The 15038-nt window shown below is 42.2% G+C and overlaps 1 protein-coding gene and 1 non-coding gene across 2 annotated transcripts; both read right to left on the reverse strand.

Annotated features, from left to right (window-relative positions):
- Window positions 1-410: 410 nt before the first annotated feature.
- Window positions 411-517, reverse strand: LOC147947807 (small nucleolar RNA R71). Its single transcript, XR_015595677.1, has one exon. It is a non-coding gene; the product is annotated as a small nucleolar RNA R71 (small nucleolar RNA).
- Window positions 518-10180: 9663 nt separating this feature from the next.
- LOC104778110 (putative LRR receptor-like serine/threonine-protein kinase At1g51860) lies at window positions 10181-14586 on the reverse strand. The gene is made up of 13 exons (XM_010502479.2): window positions 14122-14586; window positions 13469-14009; window positions 12899-13377; window positions 12665-12809; window positions 12487-12558; window positions 12302-12373; window positions 12139-12225; window positions 11880-12031; window positions 11538-11785; window positions 11327-11453; window positions 11180-11245; window positions 10860-11049; window positions 10181-10782 (listed from the first exon to the last, which is right to left on the reverse strand). Exons 1-13 carry the CDS (start codon window positions 14201-14203, stop codon window positions 10374-10376), a joined length of 2670 nt encoding a protein of 889 aa, XP_010500781.1. The 5' UTR covers window positions 14204-14586; the 3' UTR covers window positions 10181-10373.
- Between the last annotated feature and the right edge of the window lie 452 nt (window positions 14587-15038).

A 15038-nucleotide genomic window follows, 5' to 3' on the forward strand; every position in this document is an offset into this window, starting at 1 on the left:
GGCAGTTGCTCCGTGCTCAACACGAAAGAGCCGGGCCGCCACAACCGTCCATTGGGGACAAGGACAACCCACATGTGTTCTACACCAACCGAGCGGCGATTGTTCCTCCCACCATCCAGAGACAAGATTTTGAGATCAAGCCACAAATGATCTCTCTAGTGAAGCAGCACCTATTTCACGGTCTCCCAGCTGAGATTCCGATGGACCACATCGAGAATTTTGAGGAGATATATAGCACCACTGGTTCAAATGGGATACCTCCAGACTTTCTGAAGTGCAAGCTCTTTCCCTTCTCTCTTGCGGATAGAGCTTCACGTTGGCTGAAGTCATTGCCACCTGGGTCTCTGACATCATGGGAACAGTGTAGATCTGCGTTTCTGGACAATTTCTACACCACGGCTAAGACCGCTGCCCTGAGGAACAAGATTTCATCGTTCCAACAGCACACTGGAGAAGCCTTCTGCGAGGCTTGGGAGAGGTACAAAGAGTACCGTAGAGAGTGTCCGCACCATGGATTTAGTGATGAACAGATTCTGGGCATTTTCTATGATGGAGTTAACTGGGACTACAAAAACGCTCTCAACTCGGCCAGCAATGGGGATTTTATGACAAAGTCTAAGGAAGGAGCATATCAGTTGATTGAGAACCTAGCTGCAAGCTCCAGCAACAAGGCTCCTGAGTATGACAGGTCCGTGAAGGTCAACAGTGTCGATACGCAAAAGATTGACGAGTTGACAGCCAAGGTGAACCTTCTTCTGAAGGGGAGCCAGAAAACTGTCCATTTTGTCGATGAGACCGGATACATGCCGCTAGCTCAGGAGATTTGTGATGGAGAGGATGAAACGATGGAGGTTAATTATTTGAGTGGGCAAGGTTTTGTGCAGAACAGGGGTTTCAACCCAAACTACAGAAGCCATCCGAATTTGTCCTATAGAAGCACCAACGTGGAGAATCCTCAGGATCAGGTGTATCCACTGCAAGGAGCTCAGAATCAGATGGGTTATCAGAAAACCTTCTCAAATAACTTCCAAGGCAAACAGTTTGTGCCCACTCAAAACCGTTTCCAAGGGGGGAACCAGCAGGCATATACAAGCGCTCAGCAAGCACTGCCTTTCACCAACCAGCAGTTGGGATCTTCATCTGCTAGCAGCTCTCAGGATGAGCTGAAAAACATGATGCAACAACTCTTGGTGAATCAACAAAAAGCTTCAGTTGAAATCAACGCTAAGGTCGATACCATGTACAATGACCTTAATGGGAAGTATGAGGCAGTAATGTCACATGTGAAGAAGCTTGATGTTCAGGTTGCACAGACTGCTGAAGCTGTGAAAAGAACTCCTGGGACTCTGCTCGGAAAAGGGGAAGCAAACCCGCGGAACGAGTATGTCAATGCGATTGAGCTAAGGGGAGGAAAGAAGTTACCCCCTAGAGAAGCACCATCCGCTAGGCTTGACAAGGGAAAGGGTATTGCTGAAGAATACCTTCCTCAACATGCTGCTGAGACTCCACCGTTGAGTCAAAAAGAAGCCGAAGCATCCGGCGAGCATGTGCTCCCACCCAGCGAGCACGTGCTCCCGACTCCCGATCAGACCGTTCCTACTGAGGTACCTCCTGCACGCGTGTACACCCCTAGGGTTCCTTACCCTGTTCCTCCTAAGAAATCTCGCAAGGATTTGGAGGATGCAAAGTGCAAGGAGATGTTGAGAGAATTGACGGTAAAACTACCCCTAGCTGATGCTGTTCAGATGATACCTGCTTTGAAGAGATATGTGAAAGGGTTAGTTTCTGGGAGAGTGTCAGAGGAAGAGAACGTGATGATGGTTTCAAGAGAGTGCAGTGCTGTGCTGCAAAACAAAGTGCTAAAGAAGATAGATGATCCAGGGCGATTTGTCTTATCCGTGAGAATCGGTAAAACGATTTTTGCAAATTCCCTCTGTGATCTAGGTTCCAGTGTGAACCTTATGCCATATTCAGTGGCTAAAAGGCTGGGATACATGAAGTTCAAGTCTACACGGATTTCGTTAGTATTCGCGGATAGATCCACCAAGCGCCCCATAGGAGTGTTGGAGGATTTACATGTCCAGATAGGGGACACGCTTATACCAGCAGACTTTGTGGTTCTAGAACTTGAAGAAGAACCACGTGACCCCCTGATCTTAGGTAGATCATTCTTATGCACAGCGGACGGTCCTTGGAGCGAGTTAAGAGCTCCAAAGGTAGAGCTAAAACCACTTCCAGCCGGGCTAAGGTACGCGTTCCTAGGTCCTAACTCTACATACCCCGTGATAGTGAACTCTGAACTAAACAATGTAGAGACCGCTTTGCTCCTTTGTGAACTTAGGAAGTATAGAAATGCTCTAGGGTATTCACTAGATGACATCCCAGGAATCTCACCAGATCTTTGCATGCATAGGATACATCTAGAAGATGAATCAATGACTTCGGTAGAACATCAGAGGAGGTTGAACCCGAATCTAAAGGATGTTGTTAAGAAAGAGATAATGAAACTTCTAGATGCGGGTGTAATTTATGCTATTTCTGATAGTTCCTGGATTAGTCCAGTTCATGTAGTCCCTAAGAAAGGTGGAATTACAGTGGTTAAGAATGATAAGGATGAGTTGATTCCTACTAGGACAGTTACGGGACATCGCATGTGCATAGACTATAGAAAACTTAATGCTGCGACCCGTAAGGATCATTTTCCTTTGCCGTTTATTGATCAAATGCTTGAGAGATTGGCTAACCACCCTTACTACTGTTTCTTAGATGGCTATTCAGGTTTCTTTCAGATCCCAATCCATCCCGACGATCAAGAGAAGACCACATTCACATGTCCTTACGGCACCTTTGCTTACCGCAGAATGTCGTTTGGCTTGTGCAATGCACCAGCGACCTTCCAACGATGCATGATGTCCATTTTCACTGACCTGATTGAGGATATAATGGAAGTTTTCATGGACGATTTCTCCGTCTATGGGAGCTCATTTTCCGTTTGTTTGTCTAATTTGTGCAGGGTGTTGCAGCGGTGTGAAAACAAACATCTGGTGCTGAATTGGGAGAAATGCCACTTCATGGTCAGAGATGGGATAGTGCTGGGACACAAGATTTCTGAAAAGGGGATTGAGGTTGACAAAGCCAAGGTTGAGGTGATGATGAGTTTACAACCGCCTAATTCGGTAAAAGGGATCCGCAGTTTCCTTGGCCACGCCGGTTTCTACAGACGGTTCATTAAGGATTTCTCCAAGATAGCAAGACCACTTACCCAGCTGTTGTGTAAGGAAGTGAAGTTTGATTTCGATTCTGCTTGCTTGGAAGCCTTTCACACGATCAAAGGAGCTTTGGTTAGCGCTCCGATTGTGCAACCGCCTGATTGGGACCTTCCCTTTGAGGTCATGACTGATGCAAGTGATTATGCCGTGGGAGCGGTTCTGGGACAGAGAAAAGACAAGAAGCTGCACGTGATATACTATGCCAGCCGCACCTTGGATGAGGCTCAGTGCAAGTACGCTACAACCGAGAAAGAACTTTTCGCGGTTGTGTTTGCTTTTGAGAAGTTCCGATCATACCTTGTTGGTTCCAAAGTGGTTGTTCACACTGATCATGCAGCATTGAGGTATCTACTGACCAAGAAGGATGCAAAACCAAGGCTACTCCGTTGGATTTTGTTGCTTCAAGAGTTTGACTTGGAGATTAAAGACAAGAAGGGTATTGAGAACGGAGTTGCAGATCACTTGTCAAGAATGAGGATAGAAGAAGAGCTACCCTTGGATGATAGCCTTCCTGAAGAACATGTTTACTCGATCGGCATCTTTGATCCCGCCGAGCACATGCTCCGCCTGGGAGCACATGCTCCGAAAACCCCGTGCAAGGCAATCGATACCAACAAACAGCTGAGTTTTCCTTGGTTTGGCGAGTGTGCAAACTACCTAGCAGCAGAGAAAGAACAAACTGAGTTTGTGGGGAACAAGAAGAAGAAGTTCATAAAAGACATAAGGCGGTATTTTTGGGATGAGCCTTACCTCTATAGGCATTGTTCGGATGGTGTTTTCAGGAGGTGTGTGACTGAGGAGGAGGTTCCTGGAGTCTTGTTTCATTGCTATAGCTCACCCTATGCTGGACACTTTGCTACTTTCAAAACCGTGTCCAAAGCTCTTCAAGCGGGTTATTGGTGGCCTACCATGTTCAGAGATGCACAGCGGTTCGTGTCTACTTGCGACACATGTCAGAGACAAGGGAACATCAGCAGGAGGAATGAAATACCTCAGAATTTCATCTTGGAGGTTGAGGTATTTGATGTTTGGGGAATTGACTTCATGGGACCTTTCGCGAACTCATTCGGCAATGAGTACATATTGGTGGCTGTCGATTACGTGTCCAAGTGGGTAGAAGCTTTGGCCAGCCCCAATAATGATGCAAAGACCGTGCTCAAGATGTTCAAGTCGGTTATTTTCCCACGGTTAGGTGTCCCACGGGTAGTCATTAGCAATGGTGGATCGCATTTCATTAACAAGATCTTTGAGAGTCTTCTCAAGAAGAATGGATTGAGGCACAAGGTCGCCACCCCCTACCACCCACAAACAAGCGGCCAAGTTGAGATCTCTAACCGGGAGATTAAGAGCATTTTGCAAAAAACAGTGAACACAACAAGGAAGGATTGGTCTCAGAAGCTAGATGAGGCTCTATGGGCTTATAGAACCGCCTACAAAACACCCCTGGGGACTACACCGTTTCACTTGGTGTATGGTAAGGCGTGTTACCTTCCTGTTGAGCTAGAGTACAAGGCTGCTTGGGCAGTGAAAATGCTGAACTTTGACACTAAGAGCACCCATGAAAGGAGGAAGATGCAACTGCATGAGCTAGAGGAGATTAGGCACCTCGCCTATGAAAACTCAAAACTCTACAAGGAGCGTACCAAAGCCTACCATGACAAGCGGATCCTCACTAGGACCTTTGCTCCTAATGATCAAGTCTTGTTGTTCAACTCTAGGCTGAAACTGTTTCCCGGAAAGCAAAGATCACGATGGTCCGGACCCTTCACCATCAAGGAGATTAGACCATATGGGGCTGTTGTGTTGCTGGACACAAAAGGAGGAGAATTTGTGGTGAATGGACAGAGGCTGAAGCCGTATCTTGCCGCCTCTGAGCATGCAAGGGGTGAAACCTTCGCCCTAGGCGACCCTCCTATTGCCTAAGGAGCTTTCGAGTCAAGCTAACGACTTAAAACAAGCGCTGGGTGGGAGGCAACCCACTAGGTATATATTGCTGAGTTTTTCTTTTTCTTTTTAGGATTTGTTTCTTCTCTTTTCGGTTTCAGGTATGTTGGAAGAAGACGCGGAGCACATGCTCGCAGGACGCGAGCAACCCGAGCACATGCTCGGCGAACTGAGAACAAAAGAAAAAAAAAGAGAGGAGCGATTGGGCCAGATAAGTTCAATGCAACTCTTTGGCTTATTTTCACACCGGAGACGGTGTGAAGTAAGTCCGGGGGAGGGTCACCTATGACATTTGTTTTCTTTATTTTTCTTTTTATTGAGTCAGTTTGTCATGTGAGTCGAACCAAAACTTGTGGGAATTAGGACCGGAATCTGTGATGTTTTTAACCATTTGTGAGTTTGACCGTTTTTCCTAGTGACCATTGTTGCAGAACTAAGAGTACAGAGATGAGCTAATACCTCGTCACATTCGGACCCTTCTCCTGGCCAGAAAAGCTTCATCCCATTAAGGTTTCACCGGAAAGACTTAGACTCTACTTTATTGGAACCTAACCGGATTTAAATTCTTCTCGTTTTGGGCATTAGGATAGGGAATGTGTCACATATTCAGGACTTCTTATTCATTTTGCCAATCTTGCTGATCTTGAATAGCTAGCTCATTTTAAGTTAGTACCCACCCCGAGCCTAACCTCCTTTCAAACCACTTGCACTTGTATTTTTGTTTTCTCATTCTGTGCAGCTATGTGCAAAACGGTCGGGGAGAGCAGGACTGACACAATCTCTAACTCGCTCTTGCTGGAGAACCAAAGAGGAAAGAGCCGGACGGACAGAGCACGTGCTCCAACCCAGCGAGCACCTGCTCCGAAATTATATACATCCGAGTCCGCGAGTTGTTTTGAGCAGAGAGAGAGCCTAGGATACGGTCCGCATGCTCCTGGGGCAATATCAGAAGAAGATCCCCCATCATCCTTCATATGTCTAAAAAAAAAAAAAAAAAAAAAAAAAAAAAAAACGTTTAAGGATGATGGAAAGGGACCAGAGCTAGTGTTACACACCCCCGAGCATGCGTTGTACCCTGAGGAGAAAAGAGAGGCTGAGTTTGAGAAGATAAGAAGAGGAGAGTGATTAGAGGTTGTGGACATCAATGAGTCCACTCTCCCTTACCATTTTGTGCGATATCCTGCATCTCTTTCGAAGTAATGGTAACCCCTAAACACTCTATAGCTCCACCATTAAAACAGCCTTTTATCTACCAAGCCTCGATTTCACTAGCTTAATGCCCTTAATGAGAAGCTCACGCCAATTTTAATTGAATGTAAAGAGTCTTTGTCTGGAAAGTGATCTTTTTCTGGGTTTGATTGCCAATTATGGTTTTGGTTTTGGAGATGTTTGCTGGAGAAGTTTTTGTTCTAACACATGTGGTCTGCAGGTCATGGTCTACTCACGGTTTCTGAGGTTTTTGCGAGTTCCCACCTTGGCTCTCTTGGCGCTTGGTTTGAGTTTGTTTGAGGACAAACAAAGATCTAAGTCCGGGGGAGTTGATATGTTACGGTTTTGACTCACTTTGACCCCGTTTATTTGATAGTTTTGTAGTTGTTTGAGTCCTTTTCAGGTTATAATAAGAGGCTAGGAAGCTAAAAGCAAGGATTGGAACAGCAGGAGCAATCGGAGCAGAAAGGAGTTGAATTGGAGCAGAAAAGCTGATTTTAGACCCAGGAGCACATGCTCCCGATTTCCGAGCACATGCTCCCAACTCTACGGTTTCATGACGACACGTGGCAAGCATCTAGGCGCCGATTCCCTGCCTAATTCCCCTTATTTTAGGCGATCCTTTGTGAGAGAAAGAGGGCTGAGATCGCTTTTTAATAGGGAGATTTGAATTTGGAATCTTTCCTTATTTTTCTCTACTTGTATGCTATTTAATCTAGGGTTTTAGGAGAGAGATACTTACCTTTTCTTTTGGTTTTTGGGGGGAGCGACGTTTTGTGAGGGAGAGGAAGAGCGGCTACGTTAGAGAAGCGATTATGAACCCTTGTGATTTTTATATTTTTATGCTATTGAATTTCTCATCTATGTTGGCTATTCATTTCTCTATGTCTGAGTAGTTTTCTTTGCTAGATTAGGGGTTTCAAAAGGGGTTTCATGGGTTAGCAACAGAACACAAATAGGGCTTTATATAATCGATTGTTTTCACTATTGTTAGACTTAATGCTTAGGTTGATTTGATCACCCAATCTATGATTCTAGGTTTATCTATTCATCAAAAGTGTAATAGGTTGCTAGAAAAGACATTAGTGGGCAAATTATCCTAGACCTGCGAAAGTTGATGTGTAGGTGATTTGTGAACTTATCATTCCTGTTCTTTAATGCTTGTCTGCGATTCTGGGCTCAAACGACAGTTTAGGGTTTATGGACCGCCGAGCATGTGCTCCGGATGTCTGAGCACGTGCTCCGCGTTTTTGCACAGAATCGATCAGATAGAGTTATTGATACCACGACAGTGGATCAGTTTATATTTATGTTTGAGTTCTAGACTGGTACTTAATCTATGCCCTGAATAGTTGTTTAGTTGCTATCTCTGAAATTCCCGAGAACTACCCCTGATCTAGTGTTTAGCTTATTGCCTTTTTATACCGTTCTAATCGCGTTACTGTTACCAAACAAACCCAACTTTGAATTGTCTGAGCTTGAAATTGAACCAATAGAACCATAGAGTAAAACTTGGTCTTCGTGGGATTCGACCCCTAAGTACTACTTCTTTGCTGTGCACTTGCAGTAGGAAAATAGGGTTTAAAACTCTGTGTATCACTCACTAACCCTCCTGAGACGTCTTGTTCGAGTCGCTGCTAACATGTTCGAACGAGTAGGAGCTCTCCTTTGCGTGCAGGTCGAGTCGGAATTCAGAACGTACGTGCATCCACTAAAATGGTGATAACTTTTGAACCACGCCTCCGATTGGCTTGAAATCAATGGCATTGGAAATATGACTCGATTCTCTACAACTTTTATGAAGACGTCAAAAGCTGAATCCCAAAGTAAAATCTTTACTCGACTCGATCAAAGACGTGGAAGGTTGGGTCGCTGGACTGCTCTCCTGCTCCCTGTTTGCTTTTGATGGTTTGGATATTTCCTAAAACACCTGAAATAACTCCAATATGCAAGATGCATGCAAAACCAATGCAAAGACTACCTAAATATGCATATTATGCAAAAGAGACTGAAAACAATAACAATGAGTTAAGGGAACAAAATGAATGAGAAATGCATGATGAGAGAGTGTAAAATATACATATATCAGCGTTAAAGGATAAAAGATGGAGAGGAGCGATGTCAGATGAAATTGATGCATTTGCTCGGAATGGCACAATGGACCTGGTTCCTCGACAACCACATCACAATGTGATTGGCTGTAAGTGGCTTTACAAAAAACAAATTTCATTCAAATGGAACTCATCACAGGTGCAAAGCTCGCTTAGTCGCCAAGGGTTACAGTCAATAATATGGTCGAGATTATACTGACACATTCAGTCCTGTCATAAAATCCACCACCATTCGCATGGTCCTTGAAATTGCAGTCTCCAAGGCATGGCCAATACAACAGCTTGATGTTAACAATGCCTTTCTTCAGGGCACACTTAATGAAGAGGTTGACATGGAACAGCCTCCAGGATTCATCGACTCGGACAAACCATCTCATGTCTGCAGGCTTCGCAAAGCGATCTATGGTCTCAAGGAGGCTCCTCGGGCCTGGTACACTGAGCTGAAAACATTCTTAATAAGCATTGGATTCAATAACTCTCTCTCGGATACTTCTCTGTTTGTTCTTAAGCAAGGTCCACACTACATCTATTTATTGGTGTATGTAGATGATATTTTGGTTACAGGAAGCAGCAAAGAAGGGATCACCAAGATACTCACACTACTCGCAGATAGGTTCTCCGTCAAAGACCTGAAAGATTTAAATTATTTTCTTGGTCTCGAAGCATATCGGACGGATCAAGGTCTACACTTATGTCAACGGAAGTATATTGTAGATCTCCTTCATCGATATAATATGCAAAATGCTAAACCGGTAAGCACACCTATGGCATCTCACCCGAAGCTGTCCTTAACCTCCAGTGCTACTCTCAAGGATCCGACTAGTTATCGCAAACTCGTGGGAAGTTTACAGTACTTAGCATTTACGACGTTGGACATCGCTTATGTCGTAAATCATCTGTCACAATTTATGCATCAACCCACTGAAGAACACTTGCAAGCAGCCAAGAGGATACTTCGATACCTGGCTGGAACTCCCACGCATGGCATCTTCTTCTTTGCCAATAATCCGCTCGGTATTCATGCCTTCTCGGACGCTGACTGGGCTGGAGACTCGGACAACTACACGTCCACCAATGCATACATCATCTACATTGGTAGCCATCCTGTTTCGTGGACTGCAAAGAAACAACGCGGAGTTGCTCGTTCCTCCACAGAAGCAGAGTATCGAGTTGTGGCAAATACTGCAGCCGAAATAAGTTGGGCCTGTAATGTTCTCACCGAGCTTGGCATCACCTTACCTACAAAACCGGTTGTCTACTGTGATAATATAGGTACCACATTCCTCTGTTCCAATCCAGTTTTCCACTCTCGGATGAAACACATTGTTGTTGATTATCACTTCATTCGTGGTCAGATACAACAAGGTGCCCTACGGGTTGCTCACGTTCACACCAAAGATCAGCTTGCCGATACATTAACCAAGCCACTTCCTCGTCCACGGTTCTTAGAATTACGAGACAAGATTGGAGTAGCTGAAGCTCCTCCATCTTGAGGGGGCATGTAAGAGATATGAAAAGGATTCTCCTTTATTACTGAATATTTGATTTGTAACATATTAGGAACATTCTTATTATACTTAACCTAGAGGCTACTCCTCTGTTCATGTATAAATATGTATTCTACTCTTTGTAATAATAGAGAAGATATTCAATTAACAATCATGATCTTTTTATTTAAGTTACAAAAACGAAAAAAAAGATTCGTAATACGTTTGTTTTTGTGCACACTCATATAACAAATTAAATATTAAATATATATAGTTTTATTTATACAAATATCTATTGAAAAAAAAAAAAACAAGATAGCTTTCCTTGAAATCACATCAAAGATATTCATAAATTATCTGGCTCCAGGGGCAAACTCTGAAGCAGAAGAGAGACTATAGTCAACAGAAGCCATAGAGTACATCTCTTCACTACCTTGTCTCCTTGCATTTTCAAATGCTACACACTCGTTTAGCTCCATCACAACGTGTGCCATTGTTGGTCTCCTGTTCGAAGACGGGTTCACACAAGCCAGAGCCAGCTCCACAACCTTCCACGCACCATTTGTATCAAAGTCCCCCATCAGTTTCGGGTCAACGATGCTCTTGATGTCTCCTTTAGTGAGCATGAACCCAACCCATTCGTTGATGTGAGGTCTTTCTCGCATTTTATTTATCACAGGCTGGTTTGTGACTATCTCTAATAGCACTACACCGAAGCTGTATACATCACTCTTCTCACTTAGCCAATTTGTTTTGTAGTACCTGAAAGGTTATCAAAGGAATATAAGAATTCAGATTCTTATTTAGCCACAACTTTGGAATTTCATTGTTCTACTCACTCAGGGTCTAGGTAACCAGGTGTTCCTGCAACCACTGTCGAGACATGACACTCGCCATCAATTGGAAAAGATCTCGATAGTCCAAAGTCGGCTAGTTTTGCTCCACACCGTTCATTCAATAAGATATTAGTAGTTTTAACATCTCTATGGACCATAGGAGGCCTACATCCATTGTGTAGATACTCCAGTCCTGTTACAAATGATTTTTTTATTTTTGTCAATTTTGCGTTTAGAGACATCATACACAGAATATCAAGAAACAATATTTTCTTGTCATGAATCAGACAATGGTAAGAAAATAAGTAAGTATTTGTGTTCACCTTGTGCAGCCTCCACAGCTATTTGCATCCTGTTTTCCCAGGTAAGGACATTGCCACCACGTTTTCCTATACCGAGTTTTAAATGCTTTTAAAATGTGGCAAGAGATGGACTGGACTAAATCATATCTAGTCTTTTAAGTGCTTTACCTGACATATTCTCCCTCAAGTCTCCGTTCGCCATGTATTCGTAAATCAAAGCCAAGTTATCTCCATCATCACAGTAACCCACAAGTCCCACCAAATGCCTATGGTGAACTCTTAAAAGAAGTTCAACCTAAGAAAAATAACAAATTGACCATTCATGATTAAGGAACAGATCATTAAACTGGACTAACCGATCCATTTCTTGTTTAAGTACCTCTGCTTTGAACTCCTTGTATCCTTGAGCTGATGAATGAGAGAGCATTTTAACAGCTACTTGAGCATCATCCAAGTTTCCATGATACACTGTTCCAAACCCTCCTTTACCAAGAACTCTCTCAAAGTTATTAGTCATCTTAAGTACCTCTGGATACGTGATCTTACGTTCCTTTGTCATGATTGATGGATTGGATGATCTTGTCTCACTTTTAACTATACCAGAAGCGACTGATGGAGGTCCAGGAGCTGTAAAACACACCAAAATATTTTAAATGAATAGAGAAAAAAACTAGAAAAGTTTTCATTATCCATCAAAGAGCTGGTGGTGATTTATATATACCTTTAGTATTTTTTGCACTTTTCCTTTTAATGACGAAATATATAGCAAAAATAACTAGAAGAGCGAACACGCCAGCCACGGACGCTGCGATAGCAACCACTGGAACCTTTTTACTCTCTTTTTTGGGATTCAGATTCTGGTTTTCACCCAAGCTGTGGTCAGTAGAAGTGATGGAAAACCGGAAAAAGGAAAGTAAAAGATTAGATAAGTTTAGTGTGCCACTACATTAGAAATGTTGAAGAGTGTATGATCATCTTACATTAGTGTTAATGAGTTACTGTTTACCCTTTCTTGAAGAGAGTCTGGAATTGCTGTGAGATTAAGCCTCGGGTTCCCGCTTAAGTTTCTGTGAATGAAAAAGACTGATTCTTTTAAAGCAGAACAAAAACAGAAGCTAGAGGGTTGTGAAAGAAAAAGCTCACATGAGTTTCAACAACTTCATATCAGCAAAAAACGCTGGAATCTCTCCTGATAAATCGTTATTTGATAAATCTCTGTCCATTAATCAGAGAAAAGCAAAGTTTTTTGCAGAGTTTAGTACATACTACATACTCCTATAGCAATAAAGCATACTAACATTTATTGATGTTATAATTCGGATGCTTACAGTACTGTCAACTGTGTTAGCTTGGATATGTCTGATGTTATGGAACCCGTCAACTCGCTCGCATTCAAGTTCCTAATGTTTGTGAGACAAAAAAAAAAAAGTATTTCCATAATCGTTAGAATATGTGAAAGCACCAAAACCAGAGAACATTGTGATGAAGAATTAATACAGAACATACAAAGATATGATCCGTGATGCCTCAGAGTCCGGATAACTGCAGTTTACACCTTCCCACAGATAAATCTGAGGAGCACATGGATCTCCTTGCCAGCTTATCTTTTTGCTCAAACCATATGTTTCCTTGATGTTCATCATAGCAGTAACTGATCAATCACATTCAAAACTCATCTCACAAACCAAATAAAAGTTTTAAAAGACAAGAATGGCATATATAAGAACACGTTATACTTACCTTCATCTTTGTTTGTCTCTAGCTGTAGAAGGTCTACAACTGTATAAATCTCGAGGGCATTGAGAAGAGGAGGAAGAGTGGAGTTACCCGTCATTGCGAAAGTGAAATTAAATATCCCATTTGAAGAACTCACAGCCTTTGGATTGGAGAATATCGAAATGCTGAGTTTGGATGGTCTCAAATAGCTGTACCAACGTATGCCTTCATTGTAAGTAATGTTGAATTCTCTAATGTCACTAGCTTTTAGATTCTGAACTTCGGCGAAATGCATGTATATATATGATTGTGCAGTGATGTCATCAAGCTCCCACCATAAGTGCCATGGTTGACTAGCATTTTTAGGGACAGCAGCAGTCTTCATCACGGATTGAGGCACATCGTAGATGTTACTTGTATCGACCGGTAGGTCTGTGCTTATTGAGACGGTTTCGTTATCTGTGTATGAATTCCATACTCGGTCATGTATGTCTTCATCATACCTGAAGAGATGGTCCTATTTAGTTAACTCAAGAAAAAAAAAACACACAAAGAGCAACTTTATTGTTGCCTAAAAATATTATTAGTTATTACCTGATGAAAGATGAAGAAGTGGATGGAAAGTATACTCTGGCGAACAACGTCAATGATCCGCTTTGGGTGGCATAAGTTTCATTGTTCAATGGACGAAACTCCAGGGACGAAATGAATGGTGTCGTCGGTCCAGTTTTAACAAGACAAACTTGAAGACTATTTTGTGGTATGACATGGATTATCTCATGCATAGAAGTATTTGTAACTCCTCGTATTTTAACAGAAGACCATTTATTAGGACCGATATGAAGATCAAAGCTTGGTAACTGATTCAGACCGTCGTAGTTCCCATAGACAAAGGTTCCTCTAATCAAATATTTGCGACTTGCCGTGAGGTTGACGTTATAACAGTTTCTTTGACCTACAGGGAAGCTTCTCAAGGCCCAAACTTGTTGCTGAAAGAGAGTCTTGTATGCATCATTGATTTTTCCAACCAATCCACTGTCGATGTAATCCGCGTCTGATTTGTACGTAATATTCGTGGACCTCTCCACATAAGTAGTTTCCTTAGGCACCAACCCACAATCCAAGCTGATGAATCCTGTTCATGATCAACACCAAGAAATATAAATCATCAAGAGAGAACACTTTTCATGTTTTAATTATGTGCAAAACAGAGTAATCCAAAAAAACATCGTCATGTTCTCATGAACCTGCTTGATTTTGAGCTTCGACTGATCTCAAAACGGTAAAAGCTATGATCAAAAGAAGCAAAAACCAATGAAGAGTCTTCATATTTTTTGGGTAGGTGGTCTGGTTCAGAGGCTATTATTATTCATTGTTCATTTCTGTTAATGGGCAAAAAGGCTGAAGATGATATAATATTGGTCAATTCATGCTAAAAGTCTTTTTAAAATTAGATTATTCAGGTGAATATAACAATACCCTTACATGCCTACGACATTCTTTCAGGTCACAGGCGTGGGAAGGTTCAAATTCTATCTACTAAGATTAAATGAAATATGAAATCAAATATATAAAACGATACGAAAAATCAAACAAAACAATATTGCAAAGTTAAAAATAAACAAAGGGAGAACAAGTAAAACGAGCCACTTGCAGTTGGAGAGAGTCTTATACTTATATTTTCGTTTAGCCAAAATCAATCCACAAATGACAAAAGTTAGTAGTGGTCCGAAACTCTCTTATATGCCCTTCAGAGACTAGATCACCACACCGTTGACTAAGTCAACTCATAGTAAGACGTTGTAATTTCCAGATATGAGACGTGCATTAAACCGCAACCATAGAATGATCTTACGTGCTCGTTGACGTTGACTTTTGTATGGCATTGGTTGATATGTCGTCTCTTTGTGTCATTTTGGTTCTGGATGGATTCTCAAAAGTCAACGATCATAAGGCTTTGTAGTGTCTCTTGTAAGTTGTAATTATAAGGGACATGTACAACTAAACGTATTACGTATGGATAAATCAGTACAACCTCCAATGATATTAGTTAGACGTTGACTTCTAATTTGTAGGGATCCGAAAATGAGCCTTCACTAGTTGTGTGGTCGATGAATTCAATACTTCATTTTTGAATAAAAACTCTTAAACAAATATATATATA

Source organism: Camelina sativa, chromosome 3, assembly GCF_030686135.1.
Source record: "Camelina sativa cultivar CO46 ecotype springtype chromosome 3, ASM3068613v1".
NCBI classification, from domain to species: domain Eukaryota; kingdom Viridiplantae; phylum Streptophyta; class Magnoliopsida; order Brassicales; family Brassicaceae; genus Camelina; species Camelina sativa.